This window comes from Stegostoma tigrinum, chromosome 6 (assembly GCF_030684315.1).
Source record: "Stegostoma tigrinum isolate sSteTig4 chromosome 6, sSteTig4.hap1, whole genome shotgun sequence".
Classification (NCBI taxonomy): domain Eukaryota; kingdom Metazoa; phylum Chordata; class Chondrichthyes; order Orectolobiformes; family Stegostomatidae; genus Stegostoma; species Stegostoma tigrinum.
Window position 1 is genome coordinate 65,912,635 of NC_081359.1, and position 15,892 is coordinate 65,928,526.

A 15,892-nucleotide genomic window follows, 5' to 3' on the forward strand; every position below is an offset into this window, starting at 1 on the left:
ACTTTTGAGGAGAGATGCAGGAAAAGATAATGGGATTTGTCCTGACGGCATTTGCTATTTGTCCTCTATTGGGTGTTCAACAGCAGTTTGTCTAAGTGTATTTATCTCGTTACTTCTGGATGTTGGAGAAGAAGGGATGATTGTGTGTTGTCTTAACATTCTAACATTGCAGTGAGTTGTTGTTAGTTCAAAACTAAAAGTCTGTGCTTCAGTAACTACCTGAAATGTTAAACATTGTCTGTTTTAAACAAACAAGTCTCTCGCCAAAACATAGTATAAGTTTGTACGATCCCTGTCAAGACATGCAATGTTGTTGAAAAATATTCGTTCCCCTCTCTTCTACTTGTTTCTTTGTTTCATGTCATGTGCTCTATCAAGAGTTCCCAGATCAGTGCACTTAATTGTTTTCTTCAGAGAGTGCCTTTTAAATAAATGAAATATGTAGTTTGTGATTGAAAATGTCAAAATCATTATATGTGTAAGATCAACTGAAAGCTAAATTCTTGATGCTTTGTTTTGAATGACCAAGAGGTTGAATGACTACACTGATATTAATATGATAGATACTCACAGCTCCCTAAACTTGGAAAAGTCTAAGGGCAGGATGATTTAATTTCACAGATTAGAAGTTGTGGGGAGTGTCAAAACTATTCTATTCTGCAAATTTTACTCAGTTGTTTTTTAATAAATGGATATAAACCTTAATCCTTGTTCTGTCTTCAGTGGTCTCCAAAGACTCCACCTCGCTGGGCTGAAGATCAGAAACATTTATTGCAGATGCTTTGCCAGCAAGTAGAACAGCTGAAGGTCCGTATATTTATAAGTATAGAAATTTTGTGTAGTTATGGAAAACTGGTGAAATTATGTATATTTTGGCCCTTTTTATGATTCTATTATAGCTACTTATACACCTCTTGCAGCCTAAATATCTGTGATTTTTTACCAGTTGTGGTAGGTTGTTCTATATCCAGTTTCCATCAAGTAAGTTACAATAGTCTTATGTAGGCTAACATAATTAACAAATATATGAAGTAGCAGTGAATTTAATAATCCATTTAATGTGCTAAGCTACTTAGATGAAATTATCTGTTAAGCATAAAATCTGATAAGATTTCTATGCATAATAGTCTTAATTAGAAAGACCAGTCAATTCTGTTTGCTATAATAAGAGAACATACTGAAATTCGTTATGATTTATCTCAATAAACGTCACTAATTCAGATGTCCTATGTTGGGCGGTAGGGGCAAGGGTAGGGAGGCACAAATTTCTCATTCAGTGTGAATTCAGTTGTGATATCCTGTTAGATCTTGTTATGAAGAATTTGAATTATATTTGAACCTGCATTCACTGTAGGCGGGTGCATGCGTGTGTTCCCTAATAACTTTTTTCATGTGTCCTTCAGTGCGAATGTTTTCCCCAAAAAAGCAATGCTTGCAGTTTTAGTTCCACTATTTTCTTTTGTAAAATGCAGTTTCAAATAGCTTGAATATCAAGGTTCATGTCCATGTTGTTTTAACTTCTACACTTTATTAAATACATCCGTTTATTTAAAGTGAAGTTGTACTCAATGAGTTTTTATAATTCTGCAGGATGAGGTACGTGAACTCAAGCTAAATAATTCAAATACAACTGAATCACCACATCCTCGATGGCGCACAGATAGTTATGGTGCAGATAACCATGCAGAAGGTTACCAGGGTGCGCACAATTTTCAGGGAGCACCTTTAACAGGTAAGTTGAATACATTCATCTGCAAAATTTGCTGAAGGGTAAAACACACGAATGTGTGCAATATGAACAGAATGAGGCCATTTCAGACTTGTGAACCTGCTCTGTCATTCAATGAAATCACAGCTGATAATATTAACTTCAACTGCAGTTTCTTACCTAGTCCTAATAATCTTTGACTACTTTATTTAGTCATGAATCAGCCTATTCTGCTTTAAATGTATTCAATGATTCTGCCTTGCTTGCTGTTTGAAGAAGGCTGTTCCAAAGCCTCATGACCCCCAGAGAGGAAACATGCTGCTTCAACTCTATCTTAAATGGAAGGTCCCTTATTTTTTAAACTCTGTCCCTTTGGTTTATTTTCTCCCACAAGGGGAAATATACTTTCAGCATCCACCATGTCCAGTCCCCTCAGTATCAATAAGATCATGTCTCTTTCTTATTCACTCCGGTGAATGTTGACACCCCCTCAAGATAAAAATCCACATCCCAGGTGTTAGTTGAATGAACTGTCTCTAAATTGCTTCTCTTTTTTTTTTCTTTTACAAGAGGAAAACTAAATCACCGAACATCCCTACTTTGCCATTTATTCCAAGTAAAATGCAATATAATGTTTAATTTGCCTCCCTGATCACTGGCTGAATTTGCATACTGACTCAAGTTTGAGTGTATTGAGATTGCTCTCCACTTTTCAGTTCTACACTTGCTCTGCATTTTAATATGCTGCTTTTCCACCTTGCTGTCACAATAGATAAGTTCTTATTTTTGTACAATCTATTCCATCTGCCAAGTGTTTGCCCACTTAAGTAACCTATCTGTATTTCTTTAAAACATCTTGTATTCAAAGCTTAATTTCCTCTGTTTCTTTGTGTCATTAAAATAATTAGCAAGTATACATCCAGTTTTCAGTCTTTGTCAGGAATAAAGATCAACAGTCAGTTACCTTGTTTTTAATGCACAAAATAGCAAGGAAGTTACCTTTTCCCATAATCTGCTATTACAGCCAAATGCAGCCTCTTGTTCAGCTGCATGTGTGGATGTGAAACAGTATGCATTCTAATTTGGCTAAGTGTTGACCATTTAAGTTGGAGATAGGGTATCATTTTAATCCTATCACACTAAATTCTAATTGGTTTATGTGCACTCTTCCCATTTGAGTATGTTGCAGATTTTAAATCAAAATACTGATTCTAAATAAATGTGCCATGTCAGTTCACAATCTCAAGTTTTGGTCATGTAGCTGATCTGAGAGGAGGATATGAAGAATTAATGCTAAAGTAGTAATAGTGATTAAAAATACTTGTGAAGTTACTAAGCTAAGGTGCCAAATTGTTATGAGCAATGGGGTTCAAGCTTGCTTTGGCTAAAGTGATCCCTTGAAAATAGCAATTTTGGCTCAGGCAAGCATCAAATACAGCTTATTCGAGTGCCGTTTGTATTAAGCTGTTTAAAAATAGTTTTTGTTTTCCTACTCAAATGAACACTGGCTATTCTGTTAATATCCAATGAGATATGTATGTAAAGAACATGAACTAATGTATAAACTCTTAGTTTCTACCTCAGGACCTTCTGTGTTCTACAATCAATCCCCAGCATATAACTCCCAATATCTTCTTGGAACAGCAACCAATGTGACTCCAACCAAGGTACCTAATAACATGATCTCTTGTATTTGGAATACTTATCTGTTGACAGTCTAATAATTTTAGTTATTTTCCTTAAACCAGCCTCCTACCTATGGAATTGGTCGGATTCCGCCACAACAGTCGATGTATGGCTATCAACAGCAGACTCGCACACCACCTGTTCAGAACAACGCGCCTTGTATGTATTCACAGGACATGTATGGAACACAGTTACGTTTTGAATCACCTGCAACAGGATTGCTTTCCCCATTTGGTGAAGACTACTACAATCATGGTGTTCCACAGACCAACACAAACCCACCATTGCCAGAGCCTGGTTATTTCACTAAACCATCAGTGGGAGTTCAGATGTCAAAGCCTACAGAGATGAAGGGGTTAGAGTTTGGAAAACTGAACCAACAAATGCAGCATGAAACTACAAAAGCTTCCTTGGGTACTGCCCTAATGCATTCCACACCAGCAACAACATTCAAATTTAACTCTAATTTCAAGAATAATGAGGGGGATTTTACATTTTCATCGCCCCAGCTGAAGACTCAGACACCACCTTCATCTGCCAGTGATAGTCTTCTGGGAATTTTAACTGCAGGTAGATGTATAAAAAGTGACCAAATTGTAGGTCACATGTTTACGCAAGAAGCAATACCAAGTCGAGGAAACTTCTTTTCCCTAAGAGGGCAGGGTTCATTTGATGACTCTTCAGTTCAAAAGCAAAATAAAAATTCATTCAACAACATTTTGAGTAATCAGACATTTGGAATGAATGCAGAAGACAAAGGTAGGGAGAGTGATGGGGACAGTGTTCCTGAAGAAGATGGTCCACACTTTGACCCTGTTATACCACTTCCAGACAAAGTAGATGTGAAAACTGGAGAAGAAGACGAAGAAGTGCTGTTTTCCAACAGAGCTAAGCTCTTCCGTTTTGACACTGAGACCAAAGAATGGAAGGAACGGGGCATTGGTTATGTCAAGTTACTTCAACACAGGGTATCTGGCAAAATCAGACTCCTAATGCGACGAGATCAAGTTCTTAAAATCTGTGCAAATCATTACATAACAGCAGATATGAAATTGAAGCCAAATGCAGGATCTGATAAATCATGGGTATGGTGTGCTTTAGATTATTCTGATGAAAAGCCAAAAGCTGAGCAGCTTGCTGTTCGATTTAAAACTGCAGATGAGGCTGCGTTATTCAAAACCAAATTCGAAGAAGCACAAAACTTAGTGAAAGATCAAAAGTTAAAATCGAGTAGCCTACTTAGTCAAGAAAAGAAAACTGGAATCAAAATCAAGGCTGTGGATGTGCAATTAGGTGCCATTAAATCAACGACTGAACAATCTGGATTTGGTGCTCAGTTTGTCAAGAAAGATGGTGAATGGGACTGCAGCTCATGTCTTGTACGAAATTTTGCAGCTGCTTCTGCGTGTGCAGCTTGCCAAAACCCTAGAACTGTTACTGGAAAAGATAGTTCTCCCTCCATTTCACGAATCTCTGAGCAAAATGGAAGTGAAGTTGGAGTGACTGAGAAGATTACTACAGCTTTTACTAAAACAGTAGGATTTGGTGATAGATTTCCTAAGGAAGGCCACTGGAATTGTAATGCGTGTTTTCTTCAAAATGAAGCTGTCTCGTCTCATTGTATAGCTTGCCACACACCAAATTCCAGTAGCAAGAATGGCATTAGTTCCGCCACTCAGGCACCTACAACCTTTGCATTTAGTGCTCAGAAAGATATTACAAAGCAAAGTACACCTAATTTTGGCGCACTGTTTGGAAAAGTGGATGGTCAATGGGACTGCATTGCATGTCGTGTCAGAAATGAAGCGACTGCACAGAAGTGTGTGTCCTGCCATGCACTAGGTCCATCTTGTAAAGATTCTGGTGTGTCGTACGACCAGCCAGTGACTGCCTTTGAGTTTGGTCTTGACTCTGTGTCTGCAAAAGCACCAAAAGGATTTGGTTTCAGTAGAAAGGAGGGGCAGTGGGATTGTGAGACTTCATTTGTAAGAAATGAACCAGATGTGGCAAAATGTGCAGCCTGCCAGGTGCCCAGACCTGCTGGCAGTGTTACAGTTGTTACATCCACGAGCCAATCAGCGTCAGCCTTCAGATATGGTGAGAAAGCATGTGCACCTGCACAGGGAGGGTTTGGAGGAATGTTCACCAAAATGGAGGGACAGTGGGATTGCGCCACTTGTTTTGTGAGAAATGAACCAAATGTAGCAAAATGTGTAGCCTGTCAGACACTTAACCCAGACGGTAAAACTGCAGATGTTTCAACTGCTGCCCCATTTGGTCTTGCCAGTGCATATTCTAAATCTGATACACCCGAATCAGGATTTAAACTTAATTTTCCTGCAAGTGGCTTCAAATTTGGCCATAGCGACAGCAGCTCAACAGCTTTCAAAGTTGGGGCATCATCATGTCAACCCTCGAGACCATTTTCTAGCACTGCATTTACATTTTCTTCATCTAATACAGGTGGTGGGTTTGCATTTGGATTACCTGATACGAACAAAGACTCTACTGATAAGGTTAACCAGCCAATACAAGAAGGATCAGCTGCACTCTTTTTAAAATCTTTTGCTGAACAGCAAAGAGAGAGGGAGCGAATGAATTCAAAATCTGGTGCAAACACAAATCAGGCACCTAATACATCAAGTCAAAATGAAGAATTTTTTCTGGGCAAGAACTCCAATATTGCTACCTTTGCAGATCTTGCAAAAACTGCAGATAAAGAATTTCAATTTGGCCATAAAGATCCTAATTTCAAAGGTTTTGAAGGAGTAGGTCAGCAGCTATTTTCATCATACACTACAACAGCTCCTTCAGCAGAAAATGAAAATGATGAATTGTATAAAACTGAAGAAGGGGATAATATTCATTTTGACCCAATTGTTCCTCTGCCTGAGAAGGTTGATCTCATTACAGGTGAAGAAGATGAAACAGTCCTTTACTCACAGAGAGTTAAACTATTTAGGTTTGATGCAGAAACCAGCCAGTGGAAGGAACGTGGTGTTGGAAATCTCAAAGTCCTTCAAAATAAAGCTAACGGCCGCCTTCGGATACTAATGCGTCGCGAGCAAGTTTTCAAAGTATGTGCAAATCACTGGATCACGACCACAATGAATCTCAAACCCTTAATGGGTTCTGATAGAGCATGGATGTGGTTAGCTAGTGACTTTTCGGATGGTGAGGCCAAACCAGAGCAACTGGCAGCGAAGTTTAAAACTCCTGAATTGGCTGAAGATTTTAAAGAGAAATTTGAAGAATTCCAAAGACTGTTGCTAGATATTCCATTGCAGACTCCTCATAAGTTATTAGACAATGGTAGGACAGCTCGGCTTATACAGAAAGCTGAAGAAATGAAAAGTGGTTTAAAAGACCTGAAACATTTTTTGAAAGATGATTCAGGAAGGTTGAATGATGAAGGGAATGTAATAATGAGTTCTGCTTCTGAAACCAACAATGCCTCTGGTTTAGTGATTAAACCGCATTCAGAAAGTACCGGCCCCACGCTGGAGTGGGATAATTATGATCTGCGTGAAGAGGCATTGGATACAAGTGTATCTAACACTGCCTATGGGCCACCTGATACGAGCAGTCCAGTGAGGAAGAACCTCTTCCGCTTTGGCGATTCAACAACTGGGTTTAACTTTAGTTTCCAGCCAAGCTTGAGTCCACTGAAATCTCCTAAACTGAACCACAGTGGATTGTCTCTAGGTACTGATGAAGATTCTGATTTTGGGCAAGAGGAGGAGAGGGATGCTCAGCATTTTGAGCCAGTTATTCCGATGCCTGATTTAATTGATGTATTGACAGGAGAGGAAAATGAACAGGTTATCTTTTGTCATCGAGCCAAACTTTATCGATATGACAAAGAAGTGAGTCAGTGGAAAGAAAGAGGAATAGGAGACTTGAAGATTTTACAAAATTATGATTCTAAAAAAGTTCGAATAGTTATGAGACGTGACCAGGTTTTAAAAATTTGTGCTAATCACTGGTTAACACCAGAGGTAAGAATTGAGCCTATGAAAGGAACGGAAAAAGCCTTTATTTGGAGTGTTATGGATTTTGCAGATGATGTGGCAAAGATGGAACAGTTAGCTGTACGGTTCAAACAGCAAGAAATTGCTACCTCTTTTAGGGAGCTCTTTGAAGAAGCTAAGAAAGCTCAAGTGCAGGGGACATTAGTCACACCGTTATCTTCAAGAGGGAATACACCAAGAGAATCTCCATGTGGCAAAATTGCTATATCATTGCTCGAAGAAACTATTAAGGAGTCAACAGAGCAAACGCATTCAAGTGTTGCATCTCCAAACAGTGCCGCCAAGTCACCGAGTACTTTATTGACAGAAGCACCATCATATACCTCTGTGGCTTCGCCAAAATTTGTATTTGGATCTGATTCTGTGAAATCCATCTTCAGCAATGAGCAAGAGAGGCCTTTCACTTTTGGTGGTTCAGCAACTGGATCCTTGTTTGGTTTCAGTTTCAAAAGTGCTGATTCTGCTTTAAAGGACCAAGTACAACCTGCCTCCTCTGTCATTAAGAACAAATTGCAGGAGGTAACAAGTGGTGGATTTGATTTTCGTAAAGCAGCTGCATCTCTATCGAAGTCTACAAGCAACTTGTTGCCTTCAAGCACAACAGAATCTGCTGTAACTGCTTTTGCAACCAAGGATACACCCAGGCCCACTGCATTTAAAATGCCACAATCTGGTAAGTTGCTGTAGCATTTCAAAGATGTTGTTTTAGTATACTTGTTTGCTTTAGCCCATTATGTCTACAGGAAGGCCATTATACCTCTTTCACACCTTTTTGTTTTCTTTGTTAACGCCATTTCTGATTGCACTCTTTCCCCCTTCCAACTTGTACTAACTCTCTCACGCACATGCGCACCTTTTTTTATTTTCCACCTTGCCAGTGTTTCTGTGGGCTGTTCTCTATCATTTTGCATCTAGGCTTTACTCGTCAACACTATCCACTCCAGTAAATTCTCATGACGACAACAACATTAGTATTAACACTATAAAGAAATTCATCCCAGATTCTTTCAGTTGTGACTACTTTGCATTTATACCTCCTTGTTCTGGACTTAGTCACAAGTAGAATTAATTTCTCAGCGTCTATCTAACAAACTCCTTCATAACTTCAAAAATTTGTCATGTTTCCTCTTAGTCTTTTAAACTGGAGACATCTAGTTTTTCCTTCATCACAACACCAGTAATATCCTTGTAAGTAAACGTTGCTTAAAAGATACATTTTTTTTGAAGCTTTTGATCTTGCACTCATCAGGACAATTCTCTCAACATACTAACATAGAGGGGAGACAGCGTTTATACTGACAGTAGAGTGCTGATCGTTTGTCAAGTGGGCTGTAATTGTTAGAAGCTTTGCCATGGGGAGTGCATCCAATAGATGACTGTCAAACTTTTAAATTTTAAACCAGGCAGATTGACATTGACATTGACTCTGACTCTGAAGGTATTACCCCGAGTAATGAACCAGTGAATGGCTGTTACCTTTTTCAGAGTTGAAACAGGTGCAGTGTTTGTATATATTCTTTGTCTGCAAAGAACAGGGCCATGTGTATTAATGTAAGTAAAGTGCAAGTGTGACACAGAGTCTAGCTATCATAAATTGGTTACGAACACTTGCATTTTGTTTTCTCTAAGCTTAATATTTATTGCAAATTGTCTTGAGTGCAAGATTTAAAAACTTCATATTTCTTTTTTCCTCAGCACTACTATTGCACTGTACTGCCAAACAATCATCTTTGTAAATCTCACTATTTTTAGTACTTCAGTGTGTTTAGGAAGTCGACCAGTCTTGCATGCAGTGATATGAGAACAATCTAACCAAGATTTTAAATTTAATAGTGCCTTTTAATATTGTTTGCAGTGAGCCCTAGTACCTTGCAGGCTGTGCCAACTTGGGTTTATCAATTCTTGCACCTCTTTGCTCTTCTATCCATGTTAATTTCTTACTTTACAAGAAATATGACCGCTATATTCCTCTAACTAAACTATCACATTTTACCGTATACTCTGAAATACTGTTCCTAAACACCTCCACTAAGCTGTTTTAATAATTAAAAGCCTCCTGAAGATCTATCTCTTAGTGTCTGCAGTTAATGCCACAAAAACCACCTCAGTGTTTCAATGATTTTTGCTTTTGAGTTAGATGTAATATATTGATATCTGTCCTGGAATTAACGAGCTAAAAACTGGATGACGAAATAAACTTAAGCAATAAATAGGTTAATGATGCAAGCTATTGGAACTTAATGTAAAAAATGTATCGTTTGGGGATTGCCCAAGAGTCATGAACATGTGACAAACAGGAGGCATCTTTTTACGCTCACTTGGCAGAGAACTGACAAGATCTCTGTTCCTTTAACCTCCTGCTTACTTTTTCTCCTTTTATGTTAGTGTTGGAATGTCAAATCAACAAGAGGTAATCAGCCACCTCAGTTGATCTTACAGGTGTGTTAGGTTAACATTATTACTAGATCTCTGTATCTTTCACCTTTTCCTTCTCTTATCTCCTGTTTTAATTTGACAGTGCTGATTAGTGACCTGTTCATGGCCATGGCAGGACAGCTTTTCCACCCCTAAAATGTGAACAATAATCTGTGTATTTATGCTTGAACTTGGCAAATAGGTGGACTGTATGATAGAAGTTGAGGTAATTTGTTAGTCTGTTTAATATATAAATACTTAAATTGCTGTTGATTTACGCTTCAAAGTTTTTTGTTTCAAAATTTGAATTTGTAAAAGTGTATTTAAAGTTAGAGCAATAAGTTGCATGTGAAACCACAACTGTGGCTTTGTGTGACTCGTTTCACTTAACAGAGAAAATGTCTGTGGTACTATGTTATTTTCACATTGGTTCAGATATATTGAGTATCACTGACGAGTACAGTAAAATGTACCAAAGAAAAATGGAATTGAAAATTATTTTAAACCTAAAAATGGACTAGCTGTTCTGTTAATTGTTTTGTATCTTATTTCTTGATAGCCTAACTTCTTTATTAAAATTAGTTTCTATGAATTATTAGATTCTAAGAAGTTGCAGTCTGCCAGTGCTGTTGTAGATTGGTGTCTTACTTTTGAGAATGGTCCACTTCTTTTGACCAACGTTTTGCAAGTAATTATTGACACAGGAATTCTTATTTTTAGGATTTAATTTTAGCCTTTTCAAATCTAATCCATCGGCTTTTTGGACCAGCACATCTGTCCCACAGTGTGACAAAGGTATTTCTGGTATCTTGAGCAGCAACTTTGCGTCACAGTTGCAAAATGGTACTGCAACAGTGTGCTTACTTTTTAAAAAATACTGCTACGGCATTGTCATAACTTGTGCATGCAATACTTTTTTGACCTTCCTTTGCAAAACACCTCAATGCGCATGTCTTTTAAGAGAAAATGTAGTTTTGTGCTTAAGGTGGCCATGACAGGACAACTTTGCACTTTTTGTAACCTGTTAGCCTTATTTGAATACACTCAAATCAAATTTTCTCCCATATGTAATTCCTCTATTTTCTATAACGTGTTTTAACTTGCAATTTTGGATCAACCCTTTTCTACATTTCTAGGATTTACCAGTTCCCCATCTAAACTCTGGTTTCTAATATTCACAAACGTTAAAATTATCTGGCTTCTGTAGAATTATTGTATGTTTATTATGGAGTAACACCTGCTTAGCTAAGGTAACTTGGCCAAATCTGGTTTCATCTAAATACGTCAGAGCTGCCAACAACTGTGTACTTATCTCCCCTTTTTACCGTCCTGTCCACCAGCCTCTTCAATGCTATATTACCTCTGCTCTTCCAGTCCTCACTTTTAGTTGTCCCTGTCAGCAGCAATTTCTCCTCACAATCCTCAATGAGTTGTGGTGCCATGCTTTTAGATCTCTAGACCCTTCATTACTTGATCTCCTTTTCTGCTATTTAATAATTTCTACCATGTTGAGCCTGCAACTTCTTTGCGTACAAGGCTTTTTTTTTGTTGTTGTTGCTTAGCTTATTATTGCTGTTTCCATCCAACCACTCCCAGCCCTGTGGTACTCAAAACAGTAAACTTCTGTTTCCTCACTGCACAATTTTTCACTTCTTTATTTTGCAGTAAATGTCTGCCCCTCCGTCCATCCTGTTCCCTTTTTCCTACCAGATTCTACCAATTGAATATCCCACCTGTGATATCTACTAATGTGGCTTTCATCCCTCAAACCTGTCTTGGTTGTGTTGCCAAATTGTCTAGTGTCTGGTATTTGTGCATCCTTATGATGTAGTACGTAACGAAATGTACTGGCTACTTGTTCATCAAATTATCCGTCCTGTTGTTCTCAACCTTTTAATATAATTCTTCCCCTTTTGGTTATTTCATTTTTAGTCATAATTGTGTTTGGATGGAAACCACTGTCCCTGTCTCACCCAGTAATCTACATTCCTGTTCTCACTCACCCTTAGGCACTTATTCCCCCCCACCACCATCAAGATGCACAGAAGTCTAACAGATTTGTTGTGGTCCATTGCACTACTTCTGGCATATGTAAGACCTTGTAATCAATTAAGCAAAGCCTGTCTATCCCTGCTTTCTTAGTTTCCCATAATTTTCAAAATTATTACCATAAGTCTTTTAATATTCTAATCTGTGCTTCCACAATCCTCTGAAGAAATTTATCATTTAGACTCGAAAAGGCACACCATACCCTATGCATGTGTCTAGTTTTGGACTCTTTATCTAAGTAAACAAGCCTTTCTAACCTACCCTGTAAACCCTTTTCAGAATTTTGTATTGAATCAGTTCACCTCTCACTTCCATAAAATTCAATGAATATAAAACATTCTATCTGATATTTCTGAACCCACACCAAGACACTTATAGATATTTTCTCATCATCCTGTTTAGAGATGCCTCACCAAAGCCGCTTATTAATTGCAGCAAGAACTTCTAGCTGTATAATCCAACCCTTGCCCAATAAAGCTTTAAGTAATATTTGATTGCTTAGATGCTTGCGGACTTTGTAATTCACATGCAAGTATCATTCTCACCAAAAAGGATCTATTTGTGTATTGTCATTTACTATTCATATTCTCCTTTTCAAACAAAGTATTTTGTCCGTCTTTGTATGAGTCATTTGCCAATATTTTTGCCCACAATAAAATTTGACCCTGAGAATAAAATAAATTTTATCAGGCAATATCCCTTTGCAGCCTCTTCACGAAATATTTTCTTTGTAGTTTTGTGCCAGCAAACCTGGATATATCACATTCAGTTTTCTTTCATGTATAAAAGAAATGTTTGAATAGTTATTTCACTGAAAGGAAGACAAACTATCAGAACCTGAGGGAGATGAAAAAAGTTACAGATGTCCTGACCCAAACCATCAACTTTCCTGCTCCTCTGATGCTGCCTGTTTTGCTGTGTTCCTCCAGCTCCACACTGATGTCCAGAAGTGTTTGTTTTATTTGAGAATGGGCAAGTGCTAGAAGACTAGTAGATAATGTAATATGCATTTGTAGAGAAAATATTAGTCTCCAGTGATGCATAAAAATTACTAGATGTTATTCTCTTTTAATGTCACATTTAGTAAACTTCAGAATCTTTTGAGGTGGTAACAGATCAAATCTGTGCGACTGAAAATATACTGCTATCTGTGCTAGTCCCACTTTTCCTCATCGCCACTATTGGATCAATATCTCTAACTTAGTGGGAAATGTTACACTCTGTGGATTCTGGTTTACTATTCTGTATCAAACAGTATTCTACCAGAACCAAGAATTTTTAATGTGGACAATCCCCTCTTCAACCTCTCCATTTGTCTACCTTTTTCCTCTTCCATTAACATGCTCCTTAATGTACCTGTGACCACACTTCTTATCTCCTATACCAATGCATACTTGTATATTGTTTCTCTCATGGAATATGGGCACTCCTGGCAATGTCAACATTTGTTGCCTATCTTTGATTGGTCTAGAGAACCATTTCAGAGGCAATTATGGGTCAGTTAAAGTGCTGTGGATTTGGAGTCATTTGTAGTCTAGGCAAGTCAAGGACTAGATCTTCCCTAAAGGGCACTGGTAAACAGTTAGCTTGGCATTAGTTAAATGTTGACCTTCTCGGTAGAAACACTTAGTGATTTGTTCTTGTTGTTAAAGTAGCAAACCGTAAATTTGGATTTTCACTTGCAAAATTAAGTATGTGAAAGTTATTCATATGAATTAATTGTTCAGATACAAGGTTGCCATGATGAAATGAAAGGGCAAGGTTGCTTTTGGGGCACTAACACCACTGTATCTTCATTAATTAAGAGCTTAGCATCAGAATTCAGTTAGTTCATTCTCCCTTTCTATGTCATTATTACTTTGTTAGAGCATGGAACGTTTTTGATTTTTTTCATACACTATATTCAGTGTGGCCAAGTTTAAAGTAAACATCTCTTAATTCTAACGCAACCTCTGTAACCACTCCCTTGAACGGTAACGTGAAGTGCAAATCTGTCATTTTTAATTTCCAGAGTGAGAGAATTTATGCTAATGTGTGTTTTGAGCTCCAGACATGTCCAATAGGCCTGCATAGAAATGGCCCATCCTAATTGAATATAGTTGCCCTTTGTTTCTTTAGTTAGTGTGGATTTATGTTGGCAACTTGAATATTTGGAAACTTCTAATGCTTGGCCAAATAGTTTACAATATGAACACTCAATTTCTTGGATATCGTGGGCACTCCATGGATTAAAAGCTTCTTATAAATGACTAACTGATTTACCTCATATTTGTCTAAAGGACCAGAAATTAAGTATATTGTCTTAAATTTTTAAAACCAGAATTAATAGTTGCAAAGATTGTCATGTTTTAACTGCTAGTGTGTTGAATGCTTTTGAGTTGGTTGGCTTCAACAAACTAACTTTGCTACCAATTGAATAATTGCTTCTGAGCTATTAACTAAATTAGCTGTAGAATTAATTGCACTAGTATGGTATTTTTCAAGCATTGACCCCTCTTCTTCTCCACCCCCCCCCAAATGAAATCATTAGAGCTTGAAAGTTGCCCTTTGTTCTGTTATGGCACCTTCAACAGTCCTTAAAATAGTTTTGCCCTTGCTCTTTTTTGACAACTGTGTAAATTTTATTTTCCAATTCCCTCCCCTTGAAAGTTACTGTTAAATGTGCTGCAAGCACCATGTCATGCAATACATTACAGACCATTGCAAATCTATGTATTTCATTATTTTGAGCGCCTGTTAAATCTTCCCTTGACTTTGAGTCAAACAATCCCTGATTCTATAGACCTGGCATATAGCCAAACTTTCTCATTGGTGTAATTTTGGTCAGTTTCTATTACAGTCTTTTCAAAGAATTGATGTGCAGTTTTTAAAGTGTGCTCTGCAAAATTGGATGCAATTATTGTGAATGAGGTATAATCAGTGGTTTATTGAAGATTGCACACAAATGCGATTTTGTAAAGCCAATGATTCCACATGCTTTTTTTTTCACCATTTATTAATTTTTTTGCTACCACGTAAAGACTTGCATATGAAAACCCCGAGGCCCCTCTTCCTCTATTCTGTTTGAAATTATGTAGTTTAGTTCACGTCGTCAGTACTGTCACTATTCCTCCTCCAAAAATACATTTAAGACACATTTGGCTTGGCTAGTCTCTTGACCACAACCTTATTCTTCCAAGCTTTGTCATCTGCAAACTAATTTTTCTCCATTTCCAAGTCCAGTTCAGTTATTATCCAAAGAAATGATGGGTTGTATACACTTACTGTTAGCCCAAATTGCTCTTGAACAGGTGGTGGCATGTGTTGTCTTGAACTACAGCAGTCTTCATTCTTCTCAGAGCTGTAATGATTCTGGACCAGTGAAGGAATAAAAGCATATTTGCTCACTCTAGCTTCCGACTTTGTCTCCCTTTTGAATAAAGGAGTTACATTCATTATTACCAGTACCTTCTCATGGCCTACCCCCCCAACCCTTTACTCCCTCAAATCCTGTTAGAGCCTATGCCAGAAATATACGATTCATATTCACAATAAGCCAGCGGACATTTTCAGCTACCACTGTGCAAACTGGTTCTCCAGAGTAATTTATTTAAAACCTATTACATTCCTGACTGAGATAATGGGAACTGCAGATGCTGGAGAATTCCAAGATAATAAAATGTGAGGCTGGATGAACACAGCAGGCCAAGCAGCATCTCAGGAGCACAAAAGCTGACGTTTCGGGCCTAGACCCTTCATCAGAGAGGGGGATGGGGAGAGGGAACTGGAATAAATAGGGAGAGAGGGGGAGGCGGACCGAAGATGGAGAGTAAAGAAGATAGGTGGAGAGAGTATAGGTGGGGAGGTAGGGAGGGGATAGGTCAGTCCAGGGAAGACGGACAGGTCAAGGAGGTGGGATGAGGTTAGTAGGTAGATGGGGGTGCGGCTTGGGGTGGGAGGAAGGGATGGGTGAGAGGAAGAACCGGTTAGGGAGGCAGAGACAGGTTGGACTGGTTTTGGGATG

The 15,892-nt window shown here is 38.2% G+C and overlaps 1 protein-coding gene across 3 annotated transcripts in view; it reads left to right on the plus strand.

The window, feature by feature from the left end:
- Window positions 1–15,892, plus strand: part of ranbp2 (RAN binding protein 2) — a 68,509-nt gene that overhangs the window by 26,345 nt on the left and 26,272 nt on the right. For 2 of the 3 annotated variants that reach the window (XM_059646614.1, XM_059646615.1), the window contains exons 17-20: window positions 724–807; window positions 1,591–1,732; window positions 3,281–3,375; window positions 3,457–8,098. In XM_059646614.1, the coding sequence (XP_059502597.1) occupies window positions 724–807; window positions 1,591–1,732; window positions 3,281–3,375; window positions 3,457–8,098 (4,963 nt within the window). The remainder of the gene's footprint in view (window positions 1–723; window positions 808–1,590; window positions 1,733–3,280; window positions 3,376–3,456; window positions 8,099–15,892) is intronic. The other variant, XM_059646616.1, reaches the window with a different exon arrangement.